This window comes from Zalophus californianus, chromosome 5, assembly GCF_009762305.2.
Source record: "Zalophus californianus isolate mZalCal1 chromosome 5, mZalCal1.pri.v2, whole genome shotgun sequence".
Taxonomy (NCBI): Eukaryota; Metazoa; Chordata; class Mammalia; order Carnivora; family Otariidae; genus Zalophus; species Zalophus californianus.
Window position 1 is genome coordinate 90,057,055 of NC_045599.1, and position 22,312 is coordinate 90,079,366.

Here is a 22,312-nt window from a genome sequence, read left to right on the forward strand (position 1 = left end):
CCCTTCCTATTCCTTTAGAGCTTGGTAAATGTTTGCTAAGTGAAATAAATCGCCCTCCTGCACAACTCCAAAATCGGGCCCCTCGCTCGGCTGCCAGGCCCTGGAGCGCGGCCACCATCTGGCTCAGGCTCAGGCCCGCGCTTCCCTCTTTCCCAGCCCAGGCTCCTGTTACCTCCCCGCACACATCTGTACCCACCACAGGCCAAACAATTACACGCTCCCGCGGCCCTGCCTCGAGATCCGGGACAGCCCCCAGGACCGCGTCCCTGCAGTCCCCCGCCCCCTACCCCGGGTCCAAGGGAGCCCGCGGCCGGGCCTGAGGCCGCCGCCTGCAGCGGGCTCCCGCACCCCCCGCCGCAGGCGCGCCAGACGCCGTCCATGTGCTCGGCCGCAGTCGCCAGCCCCGGCCAGCTGAGGCTGGAGCGGGGAGCCCGGGAGGCCCGGCGGCCGTGGCCCGGGCCAGCGGCGCTCCTCAGGGCCGGAGAGGCCGGCGGACGGCGAGGCGGGAAGCGGCTGCAGCTGTGAGGCGCCAAGGGGCGGGAGGCGGGGGCGCAGGGGACAGCGGGCCAAGCCGGGGCGGGGCGGGGGGGGGGGGGAAGCGCGCGAAGATGCGGGCGGCACTCCCGTCGCGGCGGGGCTTGGCGAGCGGCGGCTCGCTCACTCACCACAGTCCGGCGGGGCAGCGCTCCGGGGGTCCGGGACAGGGCCCGGCGGAGCCTTCGCGCCCTGCCCGAGCGGGCCCCCCCGGAACTCTCGGAGCCGCTGTCGTCCGAGATCACGATGAAGTCCTCCATGGCTGCGGGCCCCGGCCGAGGCAGCGCGCGGGCGGCCGGCGACCCGGGCGGCGGCGGCGGCGGTAGCGGCGGCGACTTCGGTTCCTGCTGCTGAGGCGGCGCCGGCGACGGTGGCGGCGGCGGCGGCGACAACCGGAGCCATCACCCCGCCGGCCCCGCCCCTTCCCGCCCCGAGCCCCGCCCCCTCCAGCCGGCCCCGCCCCGCCCCGCCTCGCTCCTCCTGAGCCTGCCCCCCGGCGGCGGGCGGCGGGCCGCAGGCAGCGGGCGGCCGGGTCAGGGCCGCGGGCACTGTGCTAGGCGGGGCCAGGGGGCACTCGTCCTCCCTTCCTAGGGAGGAAAAAAGGAGAGAGAAAAATCAAGTCGCAGCCGGCTTGGGCCTGTGTTGCGGGCGTGTTTGTGTGACGCTGAGACTGCGAGGGCTTCCCCACCTGTTTCCAACCGACCCAAGTGTGAAGTGAGGTGTGAACAGGCCTCTGACTGAGCCCGCGTCCACTAACTGCCCTTGAGGGGAGGGACCTGGCCTCCGACAGACGGGGTGGAGGAGCCCCCGACTGACTGAGGGTAGGTGGCCTGGCCTGTGGCCAAGTGGGGCACAGAGGCCCCACTTCCTTGTGCACATGTGCAGTACGTCTGTAGGATAAATTCCTAGAAGTGGAATTACTGGGTCAAAGGTGATGTTTCTGCTGTTTCGATAAATGATGCCAAATTACTCCTAAGTTGTACCAATTGGCAGTTTCACCAACAATCTGTGTCACTCAGGAATTTACACTGTGAGATTTAGACACTTGTACAGTTGGTAGCAGGATCAGAAACTTGAAAAAATGCACAATGAGAAGCCATGAGGTAGCACACGCCAGAAATAATTAGATGTTATGAATGAGCAAAGCTATAAAGGTAAACAGAAAGATATACCCCATAGAGGGAGAAGTGGTAGGTGTAGTTGGCTGGTTGTAGTGTAGGAACATTAAAATCAAGATAGAATCTGTGTTACGATAAGTGTGGGTTATTGACAAAAATCCTGTTGCTCATGCTCCAGCAACTTGGTATATGTGTTGACAGGTCCAATGGGAAATTGTATTAATCCGAAGAGGGATTGTTTCCCAAAGGAATGGTTGTCAGGTGCTACCTAAGCAGGGTCTAGTGCAGTGATTCTCAAACTTTAGAGAGCATCACAATCACCAAGAAGACTTGTTCAAACACCAATTGCTGGGCCCCACCCCAGAGTTTCTAAATCTGGGGTAGGTCTGTATGAGGCTCTGAATTTGTATTTCTGAAATTTCCCAGGTAATGTTGATGCTGCTATTCTGGGGACCATGCATTGAAAACCACTGGTCTGGTGGGCGAGGAGTCTACGGCCAATGGATTTCAGAAGTTCTGGTCAAACTGCTAAAATCATCCCTGTTGTGAAGGGATTCATTAAGTTGTCTTCACCAAATGCCATTAGGCATTTGGTTTATTTAACTCCCTGTTTCTTTTTTTTTTTTTTTCTCAAGGTTTTATTTATTTGAGAGAGAGAGAGTGAGAGACAGCATGAGAGGGGGAGAGGGTCAGAGGGAGAAGCAGACTCCCCGCCAAGCGGGGAGCCTGACTCGGGACTTGATTCTGGGACTCCGGGATCATGACCTGAGCTGAAGGCAGCCGCTCAACCAACTGAGCCACACAGGTGCCCCTAACTCCCTGTTTCTGGAAACACCGTCTTCTCAAGGCTTCTGTGACTCCGCACCTCTCTTACTTTTCAGTCTTCTTAGATGACTCCTGATCCTCTACTCACTCCTTAAATCTTGATGTTCCTCAGAGATCTGACATAGGCCACCTTCACACACCTCTTCCTACACAATGTCAACTATTCCTGTGGCTTTAAATGATATTTTTCATGCCGATGACTCCCTAGGTTTATCTCTAGCCCTGTCCTCAAAGCTCCAGATATATGTATCCAAATGTGTATCAAACCTCAGAGGCATCTCAAGTTGAATACGTCTAAAACCGAATCCCTGTCCCCTCAAATAAAAGCCTGTTTCTTCTTCTCTGTTTCTTATCTCAATGAATGGTGGTACTACCAGCCAGCAAATGCTCAAGTGAGAAATCTGAGCATGATGCTTGATTTCTACTTCTTTCTCACCAACAAGTCCTGTCTCTTTTTATCTCCTAAATATTTTTTGCACCCCTTCACTTATTTTGGCCTCTACTGTTATGACTTTAGGCAAGCTAAGACCACCTCTGGCCCAGCCTACTATAGCAGCCTCCTATCTCATCTTCCTGCATCTATTCTTGCCCTCTTTCCTTCCTTTTCCCACATTCAGCCAAAGTGATTTTTAAGAGAATATGTAATCAAACCGCCTTTAGTGGCTTCCTAATAACACTATGTCTTAGTTGGCTTAGGCTGCCATAACAAAATGACACAGTCGGGTTAGTTAAACAATAGAAATTTATTTTCCCACAGTTCTGGAGGCTGGGAAGTCCAAGATCAAGGTGCTGGCCAATTTGGTTCCTCTCTCTTTAGGTTGCAGATTTCTTGTTATATCCTCACATGGTCTTTCCCCAGTGGGTGCATGCAGGGAGAAAGAGGGCAGGGAGGGAGGGAGAGAGGGGGAGAAAGAGAGAGAGCTCTCTTCTTTATAAGGCCACTAATCCCAGCATGAGGGCCCCATCTACATGTCTAATCTAACCTTAATTACCTCTTGAAGACCCCATCTCCAAATACTATCACATTGGGGGTTAGAATTTTAGGGGAACACAAACATAACACTATAAACTTTTAAATATAAAGATTATATATATACATATATATATATAAGTTAAGTGTTATATTTATATATAGTAAATATATGATTTCACTGTAAGTAAATTTTACCCTAAAAAAAAAGACAGGGAAAAAATTTTGAACTCTATCATATGTATGCTATAGTGAAGGGATGAAGTATACTGATGTTTTTAAGTTACTTTGAAATGCATCAAAAATAAGATAGGTGAATGTGTGGATTGGATAGATATAGATAAAGCAAATATAATGTTAACATTGTCAAATCTACATGGTAGTATATAGATGTTTAACTTTAATGTAAATTTGAATGTTTTCATATTATGTTGAGAAAAAATTTAAAATTAAGAGAGTGAATTATGATTTTCCCACAATTTTAAAAAGTTTTTTAACAAAAAGGGAGAGAGAAGGGGCATCTGGCTGGCTCAGTTGGTTAAGCATCTGCCTTCGGCTCAGGTCATGATCCCAGGGTCCTGCCTGGGATTGAGCCCCGCATCAGGCTCCCTGCACAGTGGAGAGCCTGCTTCTCCCTCTCCCTCTGCTGCTCGCTCTGCTTGTTCTCCCCTCCCCCCATCAAATAAATAAAATATTTTTAAAAAGAGAGAGAGAAGATTATAATGAAACCTGTGTGCCCATCGTCCAGCTTCAAGAATGATCAATCTTATTCCACTTATATTCTCACCCACTCTCTCACCCCGACCTTCCTGAATTATTTTAAAGTAAATCCAAGACATTACACTGTTTATTCTAGAGATATTTCAGTTTGGGTCTTTAAAAGATAAGTAATTTTGGGGCACCTGCGTGGCTCAGTCGTTAAGTGTCTGCCTTCGGCTCAGGTCATGATCCCAGGGTCCTGGGATGGAGCCCCGCATCCGGCTCCCTGCTCCGTGGGAGGCCTGCTTCTCCCTCTCCCACTCCCCCTGCTTGTGTTCCCTCTCTTGCTGTGTCTCTGTCAGATGAACAAGTGAAATTAAAAAAAAAAAAAAGATAAACAATCTTCATTTAACGATTTGTCAAGCACATATGCTGTACTCAAGGGGTACAGTAGTGAACAAGGTAGACATAGTCTCTGGTTTATGGTGATTATAGTTTATAAGGAAGACAAACAATAAACTAATAAATAATTATAAATTATGACAATAACCAGTTTGAGAAATCTTAACTTGTGAGATATAAATATGAAACAATTTTATTGTTTCTCCAATAACCATTACCACTGTCTCTAGAAATCCTCTTGGTCTCTGACAGTGAATTCCCTTAAGAATATCCTACTCTATGGGGCGCCTGGGTGGCTCAGTCGTTAAGTGTCTGCCTTTGGCTCAGGTCATGATCCCAGGGTCCTGGGATCGAGCCCGATGAGCCCCGCATCGGGTTCCCTGCTCGGCGGGAAGCCTGCTTCTCCCTCTCCCCACTCCCCCTGCTTGTGTCCCCTCTCTCTCTGTGTCTCTCTCTGTCAAATAAAATAAAATCTTTTAAAAAAAAAAAAGAATATCCAACTCTAGGGGCACCTGGGTGGCTCAGTTGGTTAAGCATCCATCTCTTGATTTTGGCTTAGGTCATGATCTCAGGGTCATGGGATCTAACCCCACGTGGGGCTCTGCACTCAGTTCAGGGTCTGCTTATCCCTCTCCCTCCCCTTCTGCCCCACCCCTGTAGTCTCTCTCTCAAATAAATAAAATCTTAAACAAACAAAAAAAAGAATATCCTACTTTGGTCCCATAACTATGAAGTCACTTTCAGTAACTAATACAGACTCTTTCCAAGTATTATGTTTTAGGCTTGCCCATTTAAAATCTTTAATCTCATATTTAATTCACAGCTCTTCCTATTCTTCTGTGCAGGTAGACTTGTGGTTATAATAGCCCTTAGTGGAGGGGGTAGTAATGTCCCCTTCTCTCCCCTTGGCTCTTGTTTCCTCCCAAGTAGGGATGAGGAGGAGGAGAGAGAATGTTCTCTGCAAGACTGTCCAGGAAGAGTTGTTTGTTCTCTTTCTGCTGTTGTTGCTACTTCAGTAACAGTTCTCTCAGTGTGTCAGGAGCCCAGATGCCAGCAGTCTTACTTGGACTGGGAACAGTTGCTCTCTGGGGCCTCCCCTATGCACTTCCCAACCTAGAAAAAGTCAGTATCAACCTCTTTCTCCCAGGTCCCCACCAGTCCCTGCCAGCGGCAATCTAATATATAGCTTTTTGTTTTGGGGGGATCCTTGCCTGGAAGGGCTTCTTGGGGAGTGCCAGCAAGAGCCTCAAGCCTCAGGGATCTTCTGCGCTGTCTAGTTGACTCACATGGTGAATTTATACGCTTAATGCAAGAAGGAAGGAAATGCAGGTAGCTCTCATCCTTATGGCCCCTATCTCAGCACCAACTAGCTCTTTTCTCCCTTCCTTCATGCCCAAGGACAATAGGGGCTCATTCAAGTCAGTGGTTCAGAGATTTTCAGACAAGTTTTCAGCTTGGGGAATGGGAAGAGGTAGTTTGCTGCACTTTCAAATTGTGGGAAGGGAATGGGCGAACGAATTGAATGCCCTGTCTTCTTCAGCTAGGGAGAAGTAATGGGTGGTTGCCATCTATAAAAAGTAATATTCATCCATGGATATATGAACTAATTGGAAAAAATTTTTAGTTCTTTTTGTTACAGAATTTATGGTAAGTGATTAATATTAGTAACTAACTTTCGATCATAAAAATAGTGATTAGGACTGGGGCACTTGGGTGTCTCAGTTAGTTATGCCTCCAACTCTTGATGTTGGCTCAGGTCATGATCTTAGGGGTGTGAGATCAAGCCCTGCATCGGGCTCTGCACTGAACATGGAGTCTGCTTAAGATTCTCTCTCTCCCTCCCTCTGCCCTTCCCTTCCAGCTTGAGTGCACATGCTCTCTCTCTCTCTCTAAAAAAAAAAAAAAAAAAAAAAAAGTGATAGGACTTTAGGGGTACAACAGTGTTCTGATTGTATATATCTTTCTCCTCAGCCATCCTGTCTGAAACTCAGGAAACACAGAGTCCCTGGTTGTGTAATAAGAGTATACTTGAAAAGTACCCTGTCCTTATCTGACAACCCAGATGAAGAATCCTGGCCCTGAAGCTGCTTTTCTTAAAACTGTAAGTAGTGTTGCTTGGTCATCCTGGATCTGTTGAAATATTTTGTTTACCCAAGGCTTCCAAAATGATGGTGTCTTTTTCAAAAACTAGTATGTGTGTGTATTTTTCTTTTCTTTTTTTCTGGGTGATTTGTCTTATTTTTTCCAGATTTATTGAGATATAGGTGACGTATAACATTGTATAAGTTTAAGATGTATAATGTGATATTTTGGGGCACCTGGGTGGCTCAGCCAGTTAAGCTTCTGACTTCAGTTCAGGTCAAGATCCCAGGGTGCTGGGATGGAGCCCTGCATCAGGCTCCCTGCTCAGCAGGGAGTCTGCTTCTCCCTCTCCCTCTGCTCCTCCCCCCTGTTTGGGCTTTCTCTCTCTCTCTCAAATGAATAAATAAAATTTTTTAAAAGTTTTTTTTTATTTATTCATTCGAGACACAGAGATACAGAAAGAGAGAGAACATGAGCAGGGGGAGAAGCAGAGGGAGGGGGAGAAGCAGGCCCCCTGCTGAGCAGGAAGCCTGATGCGGGGCTGATGCCAGGACCCTGGGATCATGACCTGAGCCGAAGGCAGACGCTTAACCATCTGAGCCACCCAGGCGCCCCAATAAATAAAATCTTTTTAAAAAAGATGTATAATGTGATATTTTGATAGATACATATATTGTGAAATGTTTACCATAATAAAGTTAGTTAACACGTCCTTTACCTCACATAATTATCATTTTGTTGTTGTTGTTATAGTGAGAACAGTAGAGCTCTCCTGTCATAGCAACTTTCAAGCACAATACAGTATTAACTGTTGTCATCATGCTGTACATTAGATGCCCAGAACTTACTCATCTTAAAACTGAAATTTTGTTCCATTTGATTAATAGCTTCCCATTTCCACACACCCCCAAACCTGGCAACCACTACTCTACTTTTTGTTTCTATAAGTTTAATGTTTTAGATTCCACACATAAGTGAGATCATAGAGTATTTGTCTTTCCCTTAATTACTTTACGTAGCATAATGCTCACAAGGTCCATCCATGTTGTTGCAAATGGTAGGATTTCCTTCTTTTTTTATGGCTGAATAGTATTTGTGTGTGTTTTTCAAGGTGATACTTCTTCATAGACTTATTCCCCTTAACTCATACATCAATCCCATATACATCGAGAGGCTAATGCAGTCACTTATTCATCCAATGAATAGTCCCACGTTTTGGAAGTTTCACATTATACGACTTTGCTTTTATGGAAGACCTACATTAGTATCTGTTTTCGCTAACCAAAAGAAATCTGAAGAGGATTTTCATTCTTATGAAAAAAGGCAAAAAGCAAACAGTGTTCGGTATTTGTTTTGCCACCAGCCATGATAGAGGCAGCATGCTCCCCCAGCAGTGAGAGTTGCCCTGCCAAGCTCCATCCCCAGCAACTAGGCTCAGTATCTCAGCATCAAGCCACTGTAGCTTTGAACTGTATCTGTGAGCATCTGTGCTTTCTCTCAATTTGTTTTGTTAACTCTTAGTGAGATGTGTCCTATGGTAATGGAAAAGCCTAAGAGAGGTTATTTTTTGGGTCTGGGAACACTCAAAAAATTTCGTATGAATTAATGGTAATTGCTTCTTTGCTTTATGCCACTTCAGCTTATGAAAGGTTTTACAAGAGCACTCCAGTTTTGGATGGCAGGAGAAACTCGTAGTCCTGAGTGCCTACTGGGTGCCAGGCACCTTGTTAGGGGCTGGGGCTGAAACTGAGCAAGCTAGGCATTGCTTCTTTCTCAGAGAGCTTAGCAGCCCTAGTTTGTGAATGCAGAAAACAAATCTCAATCCCTTTCTTTTCAAAAATAATTTTTAATTAAAAACTTACATATGAAAAAATACATGAAAATGTAAATCAAAACCATTTCACACCCATTATGATGGCGATTATTTAAAAAAAATGGAAAACAAGTTTTGGCAAGGATGTGGAGAAATTGGAACAGTTGCTCATTGGTGGTGGGAATGTAAAATGGTGCAGCTGCTGTGGAAAACAGTTTGGCAGTTCCCCAAAAAGTTAGACATAGAATTACCATATGATCCAGCAATTCTACTCCTGGGTATTTACCCCAAAGCTTTAAAAGTGGGGATGCAAACAGATACTTACCCACCTATCTTCATAGCAATGTTATTTGTAATAGCCAAGAGGTGGAAATAACCTGTGAAGGGATAAACAATTTAGAATTCTATTCAGCCTTAATGGAAATTATGACCCATGCTACAACATGGAGGAAACTTGAGGACATCATGCTAAATGAAAAAAGCCAGTCACAAAAGGATAAGTATTGTATGATTCTACTTACATGAGCTAACGGGAAAAGGCAAATTCATAGAAATAGAAAATAGAATAGAGTTATCAGGGGCTAGGGGAAGGGAGAATGGGACGTTATTTAATAGGTGCAGAGTTTCTGTTGGGAAGATGAGAAAGTTCTGGAAATGGATAGTGGTGATGGTTGCACAATATTGTTACTATATCCTAATGCCATTGTATTTTACACTTAAAAATGGTTTAAGGGGTGCCTGGGTGCCTCAGTTAAGTGTCCGACTCTGAATCTCAGCTCAGGTCTTGATCTCAGGGTTGTAAGTTTAAGTCCTGCGTTGGGCTCCATGCTGGGTGTGAAGCCTACCTAAAAAAAAGAAAAAAAAAATGCTTAGGATAGTACATTTTAGTTATATGTTATTACAATAAAAATATGTGAATATTTTCCTTTTATCAAAAAATTAAAACATTGTGGACTATGTTAAAAGCTCCTTTGACCACCTCCTCCATCCTGATCCCAGTTCCCCTTCTTTGTTGGTTCTGTTTCCTTCTCTAGAGCTTTTCTGTATATTTGCTTATATTCATATGTCCTTAGCAAAATGACATATATTTTTAGCTTTATCCAGAGAGCACATCTGCTTTAGCATGGAGATTTGAAACCATCATTTGCAGTAAAAATGTTCTAAGCAGTAGGGCTTTCTGCCTTATTAATGGGGACTTTTTTTTTTTTTTTTTGGTGGATGTACATTTTTCAAAGGTTGTCATTTTCTGTCATTTTTCTTTTTTTCATTATATGGCAGGGTCAGTGCCTATGGACCACTTTTGTTTATGCTACAGCTAGCCAGCTCAGGTTTCTCCCATGCCTTAGCGAACACTCTGTCCTTCCTGCTGGATTCCAGGTATAATCTCCCAGTTTCGGATCACTCTTAGCTTTTCCACTGGACTGCTTTAGTCCACAAGGCAGCCTCTTGTTGTACATAACTTAAATAATTTTCTTATCCTTTCCCCGTTCCCATCCTTGTTTCTAATTTGCCGAGATAATCAAGTAGATGTCAAAATCTTCATAAAAATTTTGTTTTATCCTCTCTGTTCAAAGATGATACATCCTCATTTTGAGAAAATTAAAGCAATTTAGAATGGTTATAAAACAGAATGTGTAACCACATCACCACTTGGATAACATCTTTCTAGACATCTCTGAATGGTGAATACTCACAGGTGCACACAATTTTACACAAACAGGATCATACTATGCACATTGTATGGCAATTGGCTTTCTTAGTTCAAAAAATATATCCTTACAGTTGGCTGTGTCAGTGAATATAGATCTACAGTATCCATTTTATTGACTCATAATAATATTTTTAAAATAGTATGACGTGTTTCTTCTTATTTAATAGAAAAGCACAAAGAAGCAAACAAAAAAGTGTATCATATTCTCTCAACCTTGATATCCTACATTGAACAGTTTGTAAAATTAAAAGAAACATATCTATGAGATTAGCAAATTCATGCTACAAAAAGTTACAAAATAAAGAGTGCAAGTTGAGAGCCACCCTCCCTTTTCTAGTTCAGTCTTCCCAAGGCCAAATGCCTTTATTAGTTTCTTGTGAATCCTTCAAAACATACAAAATTACTTACATATCTGTATTTCTTTCTCTTTTTTGTTTGTTTTTTAACACAAAAAAGATCACATTATTATATAGAGTTATTTACTTTGCTTTTTTCATTTGATACATTTCGGGGATCATTTCTTAACTGTAAGGTAAATATATCTTTTTAACACCTGCATAAAAAAAGTCATTTGTTAGGATATGCCACAATTTATTTAACCAGTTCCCCATGGTGGATATTTTGGTTGTTTTCAGGGTTTTGTTTGTTTATTATGCAGTTTTGATTTTACTATTACCAGTAATGTTGCAAGAACATCTTTGTACTTACCTTAACAAGGCTTGCCAGCATATCCATAGAGAAAGTCTTAAGCACTGGGGACTGGGTTAAAGGGTGTATGTGTTTTACGTGTAGGTAGAAACTGCCAAATCATCATCCAGAAAGGTTGCACCAAAGAACATTATGACAGAAGTGTTCGAGAGTGCTTGTTTCCTAAAATTCCACAAGCATTAGTTATCAAACTTTTTAGTTGTTGCCAATCAAATGAGTTAAAATTGTTATTTTGTTCTGATTTGCATTTATTATGCATGAAGTTGAGATACTTTTCAAATGTTCATTGACTGTTTGTAGTTTTTTCCTTGAAAATGTTCATACATCTTCACTATTTTTTTCCCCTAGACTGTTCATCTTTTTAATAGCTATCAGTAGAATTTGTGTGAATAGATAAGGTATTATTGAGCAAGGTAATATTACATTGCTTGGATAATGTATTCAACTAGTTACCCAATAATGAACAGTTAGGATGTTTACAACATCATGCTACAGTTTCCAACTTCTGTACTTGCATCTTTGTGCTCTGAATCAATTATCTCTTTGAGTTAGATTCTAGAAGTAGAATTGCTGATTGAAAGCCAAATTCTTTGTTAAAAATTTCAAAATAGCATTGTTTGATGGGGAAGTGGTCCAATTTGGGGAGTGGGAGAAAAGAAAAAGAAACCAGGAGCTCCTGATTGCAAGGCTAATCTGCTCTAAATTAGAATTGAACTAAAAGGCTAATTGGTGATGTTATCATCCTAGCCGCTTTCATCAATAAGCTTCTTAAAATCCTAAATCTCCTTCTCCATTTGGTGCCTGGATCTCCTGGGAGTCTGCAAATTCTCTGAAGGGAAAAAAGGAAAAAACTGTAATTTTCAAGTGAGTAATAGTATTAAAACATAATTATAAGCACATTTTGAATCCTTGTATGGCCATGCAATTTTGATGTTAGCTTTACATTTCTGTTTACAATTATTTGAGTGGTGCATACTGTTTGAAGGAACATTTGGCATTATGGTAATTCATTAATTTAAATTGAATGGGGGGAAGTAGTGGGAGACTTGAGTCAGCTTACCTATAGGACTGGTGGCCTCCTGCGGAAGCTGAGTTCAAAAGAACTTGTGCAACAAAGCAATCCATTAAATTAGAATAACGTAGGAAGTGATTTGGGGGAGGATGAATTGCATAAATCTTGTCTTTGTACCTAACAACTTGTTCATTAACAGTTAGTGTAGTAGAAAATACAGAGTGAAGAAATGTACATTTCTGATTAGAGTAATAATTGGATTAGTACACCAAGTCAGGCCAAATTGCATTCATGACCACAATGCCAACCTTAGTTTTATGGGTTTATTAGGTGACACTGCATTAAACTAGGCATTCCAGGATTGCTTGGGCAATTTTGACCAAATATGAAGCCTGCCTTGGTATCTGCAAAGTTAAGAAGGAAATGAAGTGAGTCACACTGATGAGGGAGCAGAAGGCAAGCTGAGGACAAAGCACAAGCTGACACCCTGCAACCTCCTCCCCCCAAGAGTGGGATATGTTTAACATTCCTCAGGCACTCCTGGCTGCCCTAAAGCTAAGGGAAGGAAAAACGAATGGTGAACTCATAGAGACCACAGTCCTGCAAGACATGAGTCTCTATCAGTTTACCAAAGTCTTAGCGATTTACAAGGAAAAAGCATTCTTATCATTAGCCTAACTTCCAGAGACCCATAACTCAATTTTCTGGAGCCCTAACATCACCCTCCCTTCCATGGGTATTGTGGGAAACAGAGGCAGAAGGGAAAGTAAACAAAATTAAGTTTCTTTACGACTTGCAGCCTATTAACAAGGACTTGTAATAGAAGGAGCATAACATTCCTCCAGAAAGCTCTCAACTATCTTAATGTTAGTGCCTTACTAGAAGGAAAAACAACCTTAGCTTAACAATAGCAAGGCCTCCAGTATCCTGTAAATCTTCTTTAGCATATGAAAGTCCTTTTGTACACCTCCCTTTTCCTTACCTCCCCCAACTCCCAAGTATATAATCAGCCACCCCTCATAACCCTGGGGCAGCAGTCTCCTTCTGCCCACGGGTCCTGTCCCCATGCTTTAATTAAAATCACCTTTTTTTGCACCAAAGACGTCTCAAGAATTCTTTCTTGGCCGTTGGCTCCGGACCTCACCAACATTCCAAAACTACATCAACACCACTTTGTACAACATAATTATATGAACAGAACTTTTCTGCATTAGTATTTTTTTTAAAGATTTTATTTATTTATTTGCTAGAGAGAGTGAAAGTACAAGCGGGGGGAGCGGCAGGCAGAGGGAGAAGCAGGCTCCCTGCTGAGCAAGGAGCCTGATGCGGGACTGAATCCCAGGACTCTGGGATCATGACCTGAGCCGAAGGCAGCCGCTTAACTGACTGAGCCACCCAGGCGTCCCTGCATTAGTATTTTTGACAGACAAATTAAATAGACAAAAATTGGTTTGCTCTCATTTTTTTGTTCTAACATGCATTTATTTGATTATTATGAATATATATGCACACACATATAATGTTAATAATGTTAATGGTTTTTTCCTAATGTTACTTTCTTGTGAAAAAAAAATCCTAGATAAAAATCTACCATTTAAATTAAGTTTTCTTTTATCTTTGTTAACATATACCATACCATAAATATTTTCCCATTTTGCTAATCTGTTTTTATTCTTTTCTTTTTTAAAGATTTTATTTTTATTTATTTATCGGAGAGAGAGCGAGCACGCACAAGCAGGGGGAGCAGCAGAAGGAGAGGGAGAGGGAGAAGCAGGCTCCCCGCTGAGCAGGGAGCCCGATGCGGGGCTCGATTCCAGGACCCTGGGATCATGACCCGAGCCGAAGGCAGACGCTTAACCGACTGAGCCACCCAGGCACCCCTAATCTGTTTTTATTCTTGTTTTTCCTTGCTTCAAGCTCTTTCCTTGCCCACCATCATGTACCCAATGTTCGTGCAAGTATGTGAGCCCACACATTTTTCTCCATAACCATGTAAGCCTAGTGGAAAAGATCTACAGATACATATATACACATAGAAATAACTGTATAAAATACACATCAAAGGTTGTGAGTTGTCATTTGTTTTTACAAAAGCAAGATCATAAACTATATATATTTCTCAGTTACATCCTTTCTTCTTTAATTCATCAGGGCAGCCTGCTGGATCATTAACTACAGATCCAAGTTGATTTTTTTTTAATTTTTATTTATTTATTCATGAGAGACAGAGAGAGAGAGAGGCAGAGGGAGAAGCAGGCGCCCAAGGAGCAGGGAGCCCGATGCGGGACTCGATCCCAGGACCCTGGGATCATGACCGGAGGTGAAGGCAGACGCTTAACCATCTGAGCCACCCAGGTGCCCGATCCAAGTTGATTTTTTAACAGCAACATAGTTACGCATACTACAGACACCCACATTATTCATCAATAGAGAATTCTTCCCTTGGTGGACTTTTAAGTTGTTCTCAAGTTTTTTGTTATTGCGAACAAGGCCACAATAAATACTCTCATAGATTTGTTCTTCGATTGTTGGGACTGGGATCACTAGATCAGAGGGTATGTGTGTGTGTACATATATATATTTTAAATTTTTATTTATTTTTTATTTTTTTGAGAGAGAGAGAGGTAACGGGGTGGGAGGAAGGGCAGAGGGAAAGGAAAAGAGAGAATCTTAAGCAGGCTCCACACCCAGCAGAGAGCCCGACACAGGGCTTTATCTCACCATCCTGAGATCATGACCTGAGCTGAAATCAAGAGTCAGACACTTAACTGACTGAGCCACCCAGGCGCCCCTATATTTTTTGTTTTAAATGTATTATGCCATATTACTTTAAAAAGCTGCGTGTGGACCTTATTTGGATCTTGATTCAAGTAAACTATAAAATTAAGAAGTATATTTATAAAACAATCGGATATTTGAACACTGACTAGGTATTTCATTAAATTAAGGAGTGGGGTTTTTTTTTAGATGTGATAATGGTAGATTTCATACTGAAATATTTGTGGATGAAGTAACTGGGTTCAGAAAAGTACTGGAGGGAGAGAAGTGGATTGAAGCTGATATAATGGGAATTCATTATACCATTGTCTTCTTTTATATGCGTTTGAAATTCTCCGTAATAATAATAATAATAAAAGCTATAAAAATTCACACTATATATAATGTATGAGAAAACCTATTTCCTTACATTTCCCTTAGCACTGGGTATTACTACTTTTTTATTTTTGTCAATCTGATGTATGAAAAAAGATATTTGTTGATAGTTCGTATTTACTTTACTACTAGGGAGGTTGATTTTCTTGAGAAAGTGTAAAGCTCCCTCGCTGGCAGCTAGCAGCCAGGCCATGATGTTACCAAATGAACATAAATTATACTAAGGGGCCCTGGGTGTCTCAGTCAGTTAAGTGTTTGCTTTCTGCTGAGGTCATGATCCCTGGGAGTTGGGCTGCCTGCTCAGTGCGGCGCCTGCTTCTCCCTCTGCCCCTCTGCCCCTCTGCCCCTCCCCCCCCTCCCCCCACACCCCCCCCCCCGCCCAGCTTTCATGCTCTGTCTCTCACATGCTATCTCTCTCTCTCTCTCAAATAAAAAAATAAAATCTTTTTAAAAAAACCCAATACTTAGAATATAAATAAAATGTACACAAGGCTACTCTGTGACCATTTCTGGAACAAGACAGAGAAAGACCACTTTGCAACCATAAAAACAATAAAACATCCCCCACTTCTGACTAAACTGAGTCATAGCTGCTCCTTTACCAATGACAGCTTTTGCCTTGCTTTAATCCTCATACTTCCTAGATAAAAATTATTCAGATATCCAGCCACTAAATTGCCCCAACTTTTTGACAACCTTCAATCCATAACTGGTCCCTACTTCTTTAACTTTTCTGGGACTAATCCAGCACAGGTCCCAATACTGTGAGAAGCCCCTTCCAAGGTCCTCTTGCTGAGGCCTCTACAGTTCCTCTGGAGTACTTTGTCCCTTGCTATAGGAGGGTAAATCTAACTTTTTTATATGGATATTTTCCTAGAGGCCTTTGGTCAGTGGGCTTTAAACAATCTTTTCAATGTTTATTGTCTATTTCTTCTTTGGGACATTCTTCCAGTTCAGTGGGTAGTTCTGAAATTTTCCCTTTTGTTTAAGAGTCAGTCCCATTGTTTACCTTCCCCATTCTTCTCCAGGAGCCGTATGTACTACTTTCTTAGTCAGAAGAGGTAAAAGAGGGGTGCCTAGGTGGCTCAGTCGGTTAAGCATCTGCTCAGGTCATGATCCCAGGCTTCTGGGTTAGAGCCCCACTTTGGGCTCCCTGTGCAGCAGAGAGCCTGCTTCTCCCTCTCCCTCTGCCCCCACCCCTGCTCATGTACATGTGCTCTCTCTCAAATGAATAAATTTTTTTTTTTAAAGAAGAGGTAAAATATCTTACTTGAGTTGGATCACTCCAGGTTTGATGCCATTAGCAAGAATCTTCAGGATCTTATTAATTCACCAGTAATTCTACTGGGAGCCAAGTGAAGGTGGACCTCTCCATTTGCTCCAGACTCTTCTGGTTATTTTCTTGGCCACCAGTCCAGTTTGGCTAATGTTGACAACATGTGTGTACTATTTATTGCTCATTTCATTAGGTATTAAGAGAGAAAATTCATCCTCTTAACTCAGAAGTCTGACATTTATATTAGATTTTGGTCTATTTACTTAAAAGCTCTGATGTGAGATACATAAAAATTCAGTACTTCGTTGTTAATTGTTCTTTTACTGATATGAAATATCACTGTTCCTTTTAGTGCCTTCCATCTTGAATTCTACTGTTTGTTACATTAACATTGTAACATATATAACATAATCTTTTGTTTGGTGTGTTGGGAAAATATTTTGGTATTTAAACCCATGTGTTTTTATCCAGTATGTAACTCTCTATTCAGATGATTAGACTCTGAGTCATCCTTTGCCTTAAGGAAGATTGTCACAATAGAACCAGAATACAAAAGAGGCAAATACTTGACTTGTGAATTTTGAAGCTGGGTTTCAGGTGTAAGACACCCTGAGCCAGTTTCTTCCCCCTGGCTCATAGAAGAGAACTAAGTCATGTTCTGTTTGGTCTACTCTGTTTCCTTAGGTGTTACTTCTCTCTTTTGTGGGGTGTGGTGTTTCTCATTTTTTTTTTTTTTTAAGATTTCTATTCATTTGACAGAGATAGATAGAGCGAGAGAGGGGACACAAGCAGGGGGAGTGGGAGAAGGAGAAGCAGACTCCCCACGGAGCAGGGAGCCCGATGCAGGGCTAGATCCCAGGACCCCGGGGTCATGACCTGAGCCGAAGGCAGATGCTTAACGATTGAGCCACCCAGGCGTCCACCCATTTTTGATCTTAAAACATTCCTCAAATGTTTTGTCATTCTTGGTTGGGTGCTCATCTTAATTTTTGAAGTTCCCTATTAGCCCACATGTGAGTGCTGCATCTATTTATCACATCTTGTTGCCAGTAATTTCGGGAAAGAATTTGGACTTGATGCTGGGTGGGGAATATTCTTTAATATCTAGAACTGGAACTGGGGACAACCACATTATTATCATGGGCATGGCAATGCCTTGCCTCTTTGGCTTAGGTTCTTATACGGACACTCACTTCTCTTACTGCCAGTTGCTTGACAAAAGCTGGGAAGAATTACCTTATTAGTTGACCATGTCTCATTCGTATTTCTGCACATCCCCTGCCTCTTAGGCTGGAGAAACTCTAAGTTGCTCTCACCTTTTGTTTCAGTTTTTTTCCTCTGGAAATTTGAGGTTATGATTTTCTCTTTTTTAACAAATTATTTATTTATTTATTTATTTATTTATTTATTTATTTATTTATTTATTTATTTTTATTCATTACTTTTTTTTAGTTAGCTCCATGCCCAACATGGGGCTTGAACTCATGACCCTGAGATCAAGAGTGGTATATTCTACAGACTGAGCCAGCCGGGTGCCACATGATTTTCTCTTTTAATCTGATACCATTTGCTCTCCCTTTTAAGAGATTTCCTTGTAATTCCAGCAGACTAATATGATTAGCAACATCATATCAGCCCTCAACACTTCTGCGTGATTCTCCACTTTTCTAATCAGTTTGATTTCCCACTCTTTACAGTTATTTATGTCACATTTACTACTCTCCTTAACCTTCTGACTATTCTAACCCCCTTCATACCCCCCTTCAATAGCAAGGTCAGAAGACCTTGCTATTTTTCACACAAAGAAAATTGAAACCATCAGATGGGAACTCCCTCATCCTCCCCAAGCCAAACTCCAGTGCACCCACAACTACATCCATCCTCTCCTTCTGCCCTCCTGAGGCATTAGATGTGCTGTTTCTTTTCTTATCTTTTTTTTTTTTTCAGATTTTATTTATTTATTTGACAGAGAGAGAGAGAGAGACAGCGAGAGCAGGAACACAAGCAGGGGGAGTGGGAGAGGGAGAAGCAGGCTTCCTGCCAAGCAGGGAGCCCGATGTGGGGCTCAATCCCAGGACCCCAAGATCATGACCTGAGCCGAAGGCAGACGCTTAACCAACTGAGCTGCCCAGGTGCCCCAGATGTGCTGTTTCTTATCACATCTAAGGCTGAGCTCTACAGCTATGCTCTGCATGCAGTTCCCTCCCATCGTCCTCAAACCTTACACTCTCACATGTTCTTTCCCTTACCTGTGTATCCCGCTACTCCTTTCCATCTCTGTCCTTCCCATGCTCTTAAACATGAGTAAGTCTGTCCCACCTTAAAAACAGCCACAACCTGAACTTTCTTTTCACTCTACTCACTTTTTCCTCTAGCTTCCATCCCATTTCTTTTGTCTCCTTCATAAACTTCCAGAGAGAGTCATCTACATTAGCAGCTTCCATTTCCTGGCTTCACATTGACTTCTCAACCCACTCCAATCTGTCCCTCAATACTCCACAGATAAAGTGCTCACTCAGGTCACCCGACATCTGTGGTAGTTTTAAAATATGGCCACGAATTCTTTATTCCTCATTTACAAGGTAGAGTCTAATCCTCCTCTCCTTAAGTGTGGATTGTACTTGCTTCCGGTGCATCAAATATACTGGAAGTGATGATGTGTGACTTCTGGGGCTGAGTCACATTGTAGCTTCAACCTCTCTCTCTTGGACTGTTTGCTCTGAGGAAGCCAGCTCTGAGTGGGCCATCCTAGAAGAGTATCCTCCAGCCCCATTAGCCCCTCAGATGACTGCAGTCCTGCCTGACATCTTGACTGCAGCCTTGTGAGAAACTCTGAGCCAAAACCATCCAGCTAAGCAGCTCCTGGTTTCCTGGCTTTCAGAAATAGTATGAGTTAATAAACATTTGTTGTTGTAAGCTGCTGAAGTTTAGGGTATTGTTACACAGCAATAGATAACTCATATAACCTCCATTTGTTAAGTCTAAAGAATGCTTTGACTTCTCAGCAGCATTTGACACTGTTGACCTCTCCCTCTCTGGAACATCTTCCCTTTGATTTCCAAAGTCTCCTACCTAACTTCCCAGAATCCTTTGCAGGCTCTTTCTCCTCTACAAGCAATTAAACACTGTGCTCTTTAAAATCCAGTCCTAGGCTCTCTTCTCTTTTTAATCTTCTCTTTTTGCAAGGGTTTTCACCCAGCCTTTCAGTAAATATGCCGTTGACACCTAAATTTCTTCATCCAGCCCAGACGTTTCCACAGAACTGTTCACCTATATATCCAACTATTTGCTCGTCATTGTTCTTGATTATCCCCAAAGCACCTCAATCTCTGCACTCCAAGAACAAACTATTTTTCCTCTCAAAACTGGGTTTTCTTTTCGTGTTTCCTATTTCAGTGAAGAGCACTATAACTATCATGTCCACTTGCTTTTGGCCATCTAGGTACCTCCCTCTCCCTACTCATACTTATCAATTACCAAGACTGTTTATTTTTAACTTCTGAATATCTTGTAAATCTCTGCCATCCAAGTCATTCTTTCTTGCTAGGATTATTACAGTAGCTTCCAAACCCATTTCGTTACTTGTACTGTAGGCCTGTCTCTAGTCTGTTCTCCACATTATTGCCTGAGAGGTATTTTCAGTATTTTTAAAAACATGACACAAATCCGGTCATGTTTCCTTTCTGCTTAAAAGTCTTTAATGGTCTCCTATCAATCTTTGAATGAAGACCTCAAATTCTTTTTTTTAAGTTTTTATTTAAATTCCAGTTATTTAACATAGTGTTATATTAGTTTCAGGTGTATAATATAGTGTTTCATCACTTTTGTACATCACCTGGTGCTCATCACAACAAGTGCCCTCCTTAATCCCCATCACCTATCTCACCCATCCCCCCACTCCCTCCCCTCTGGTAACCATCAGTTTGTTCTCTATAGTTAAGAGTCTGTTTCTCAGCTCATCTCTCTTTTTCTCCTTTGTTCATTTGTTTTGTTTCTTAAATTCACATATGAGTGAAATCATATGGTATTTGTCTTTCTCTGACTGACTTATTTTGCTTAGCATAATACTCTCTAGCTCCATCCATGTGGTTGCAAATGGCAAGATTTCATTCTTTTTTATGGCTGAGTAATATTCCACTGTGTATGTATGTGTGTGTGTGCGTGCGTGCGTGTGTGTGTGTGTGTGTACATACATATATTTAATTTCACTTCTTTATCCATTCATCAATTGGTGGATACTTGATGAAGCCCTCAAGTTCTTAGTATGACCTACCAGTCGCTGCATCCACTTATCACAGTATACATCTTCAGTCTCATTGTGCCCACTCCCTACTTGCTGAAATTCAGCCATAATGACCTTTCAGCCCTTCTAATGGGCCACATTCCCTCTTGCCCCACAGTCTTTATAGGAGTCTTTCTGAAATGCTTTCCTTGATGGTAGATCTCAGCACAAGTATCCCTGGGTCAGGGAAGTTCCCCCCGCCATACTTCCAGGCTACATCAAGTTCTTTTTCATACCCTCCTGAAGAATTAAAATAAATTTAAAATAAATAAATAAATAAATAGTGTCTTTTTTTTTTTAAAGGTTTTATTTATTTATTTGACAGAGAGAGACAGCGAGAGAGGGAACACAAGCAGGGAGAGTGGGAGAGGGAGAAGCAGGCTTCCCGCTGAGCAGGGAGCCTGATGAGGAGCTCCATCCCAGGACCCTGGGATCATGACCTGAGCCGAAGGCCAACTCTCAAGGACTGAACCACCCAGGCACTCCTAAATAATATCTTCTTAAGCAAAAAAAAAAAAAAAAAAAAAAGTTGTAATGTTGATGCAGTTTATCAGTTTATAAAATTTTTCTTTTCCATGGATTGTGCTTTTTGTGTTGTATCTATGGACTTGTCTAGTCCGAGGTCATAAGGATTTTCTCCTATGTTTTCTTCTAAAAATCTTGTAGTTTTAGCTCTTACATTGAGAACTATGATTCATTTTGAGTTATTTTTTGTGAATGGTGGGACATAAGGACCTAAATTCATCTTTTTGCATGTGGATATTCTAGTGCCCCAGCATTATTGTTGAAAATAAAATTCTTCCCCTATTGAATTTTTCTGGCACCTTTGTTGAAAATCAACTGAGCATAAATGTAAGAGTTTATTTTTGGACTCTCAACTCTGTTCCACTCACCTATATGTTTATCTTTTTGACAGTACATGATCTCGACTTCCACAGATTTAGAATTCATTTTGAAATTGGGAACTGTAAACCCTTCAACTTTGTTCTTTTTCAAAATTGTTTTGACTATGCTAAGTCTTTTGAATTTTTATATCAATTTTAGGATCATCTTGTCAGCTTCTGCAAAAACAGCAGCTGAGATTTTGATAGGATTGTATCAAATGTATATATCAATCTGAGGGAGAATTGCCATTTTAGGAAGATTGGGTCTTCCAATCCATGAACATGGAATGTCTCTCCATTTATTTAAATCTTCTTTAATTTCTCTTAGCAATATTTTGTAGTTTCCAGTGTACAAATCTTACATTTCTTTTGCTAAATTTATTCCCTAAGCATTTTATCTTATTGATACTATTGTGAATGGAATTCTTTTCTTTTTAAAAATTTTTTTTTAAGATTTTATTATTTTTATATATTTGTCAGAGAGAGAGAGCACAAGCAGGGGGAGTGGCAGAGGGAGAATCAGGCTCCCCGCTGAGCAAGGAGCCTGACATGGGACTTGATCTCCGGACCCTGGGATCATGACCTGAGCTGAAAGCAGATGCTTAACTGACTGAGCCACCCAGGTGTCCCTGGAATTATTTTCTTTATTTCATTTTCAGATTGTTCATTGTTACTAAGTAGAAAAACCATTGATTCTTACATATCGATCTTATAACCTGTGACCTTGCTGAAATTATTTGTATCACACTATTTGTTTATTTAACTGAGTCTTGTTGTTAGTGCTGGTATTACTAGTTCATGAAAAGCCCATCTGCTCTTGTCCTGACAAATTCCAGTGCCATT

General features: G+C 41.9%; 1 protein-coding gene and 1 long non-coding RNA gene across 4 annotated transcripts in view; one reads left to right on the top strand and one right to left on the bottom strand.

The window, feature by feature from the left end:
- SIMC1 (SUMO interacting motifs containing 1) overlaps window positions 1–926 on the bottom strand; it is an 85,891-nt gene extending 84,965 nt beyond the window's left edge. Inside the window, exon 1 of the mRNA XM_027605018.2 lies at window positions 666–926. Within this exon, the coding sequence (XP_027460819.2) occupies window positions 666–794 (129 nt within the window). The 5' untranslated portion in view covers window positions 795–926. The remainder of the gene's footprint in view (window positions 1–665) is intronic.
- Window positions 927–1,149: 223 nt separating this feature from the next.
- The window catches only part of LOC113929017, a 46,765-nt gene continuing 25,602 nt past the window's right edge, over window positions 1,150–22,312 (top strand). For 2 of the 3 annotated variants that reach the window (XR_003522061.2, XR_003522063.2), the window contains exons 1-2: window positions 1,150–1,355; window positions 6,520–6,649. This is a non-coding gene — a long non-coding RNA (uncharacterized LOC113929017). Of the gene's footprint in view, window positions 1,356–5,743; window positions 5,878–6,519; window positions 6,650–22,312 lie in introns of those variants that run through there. The other variant, XR_003522062.2, reaches the window with a different exon arrangement.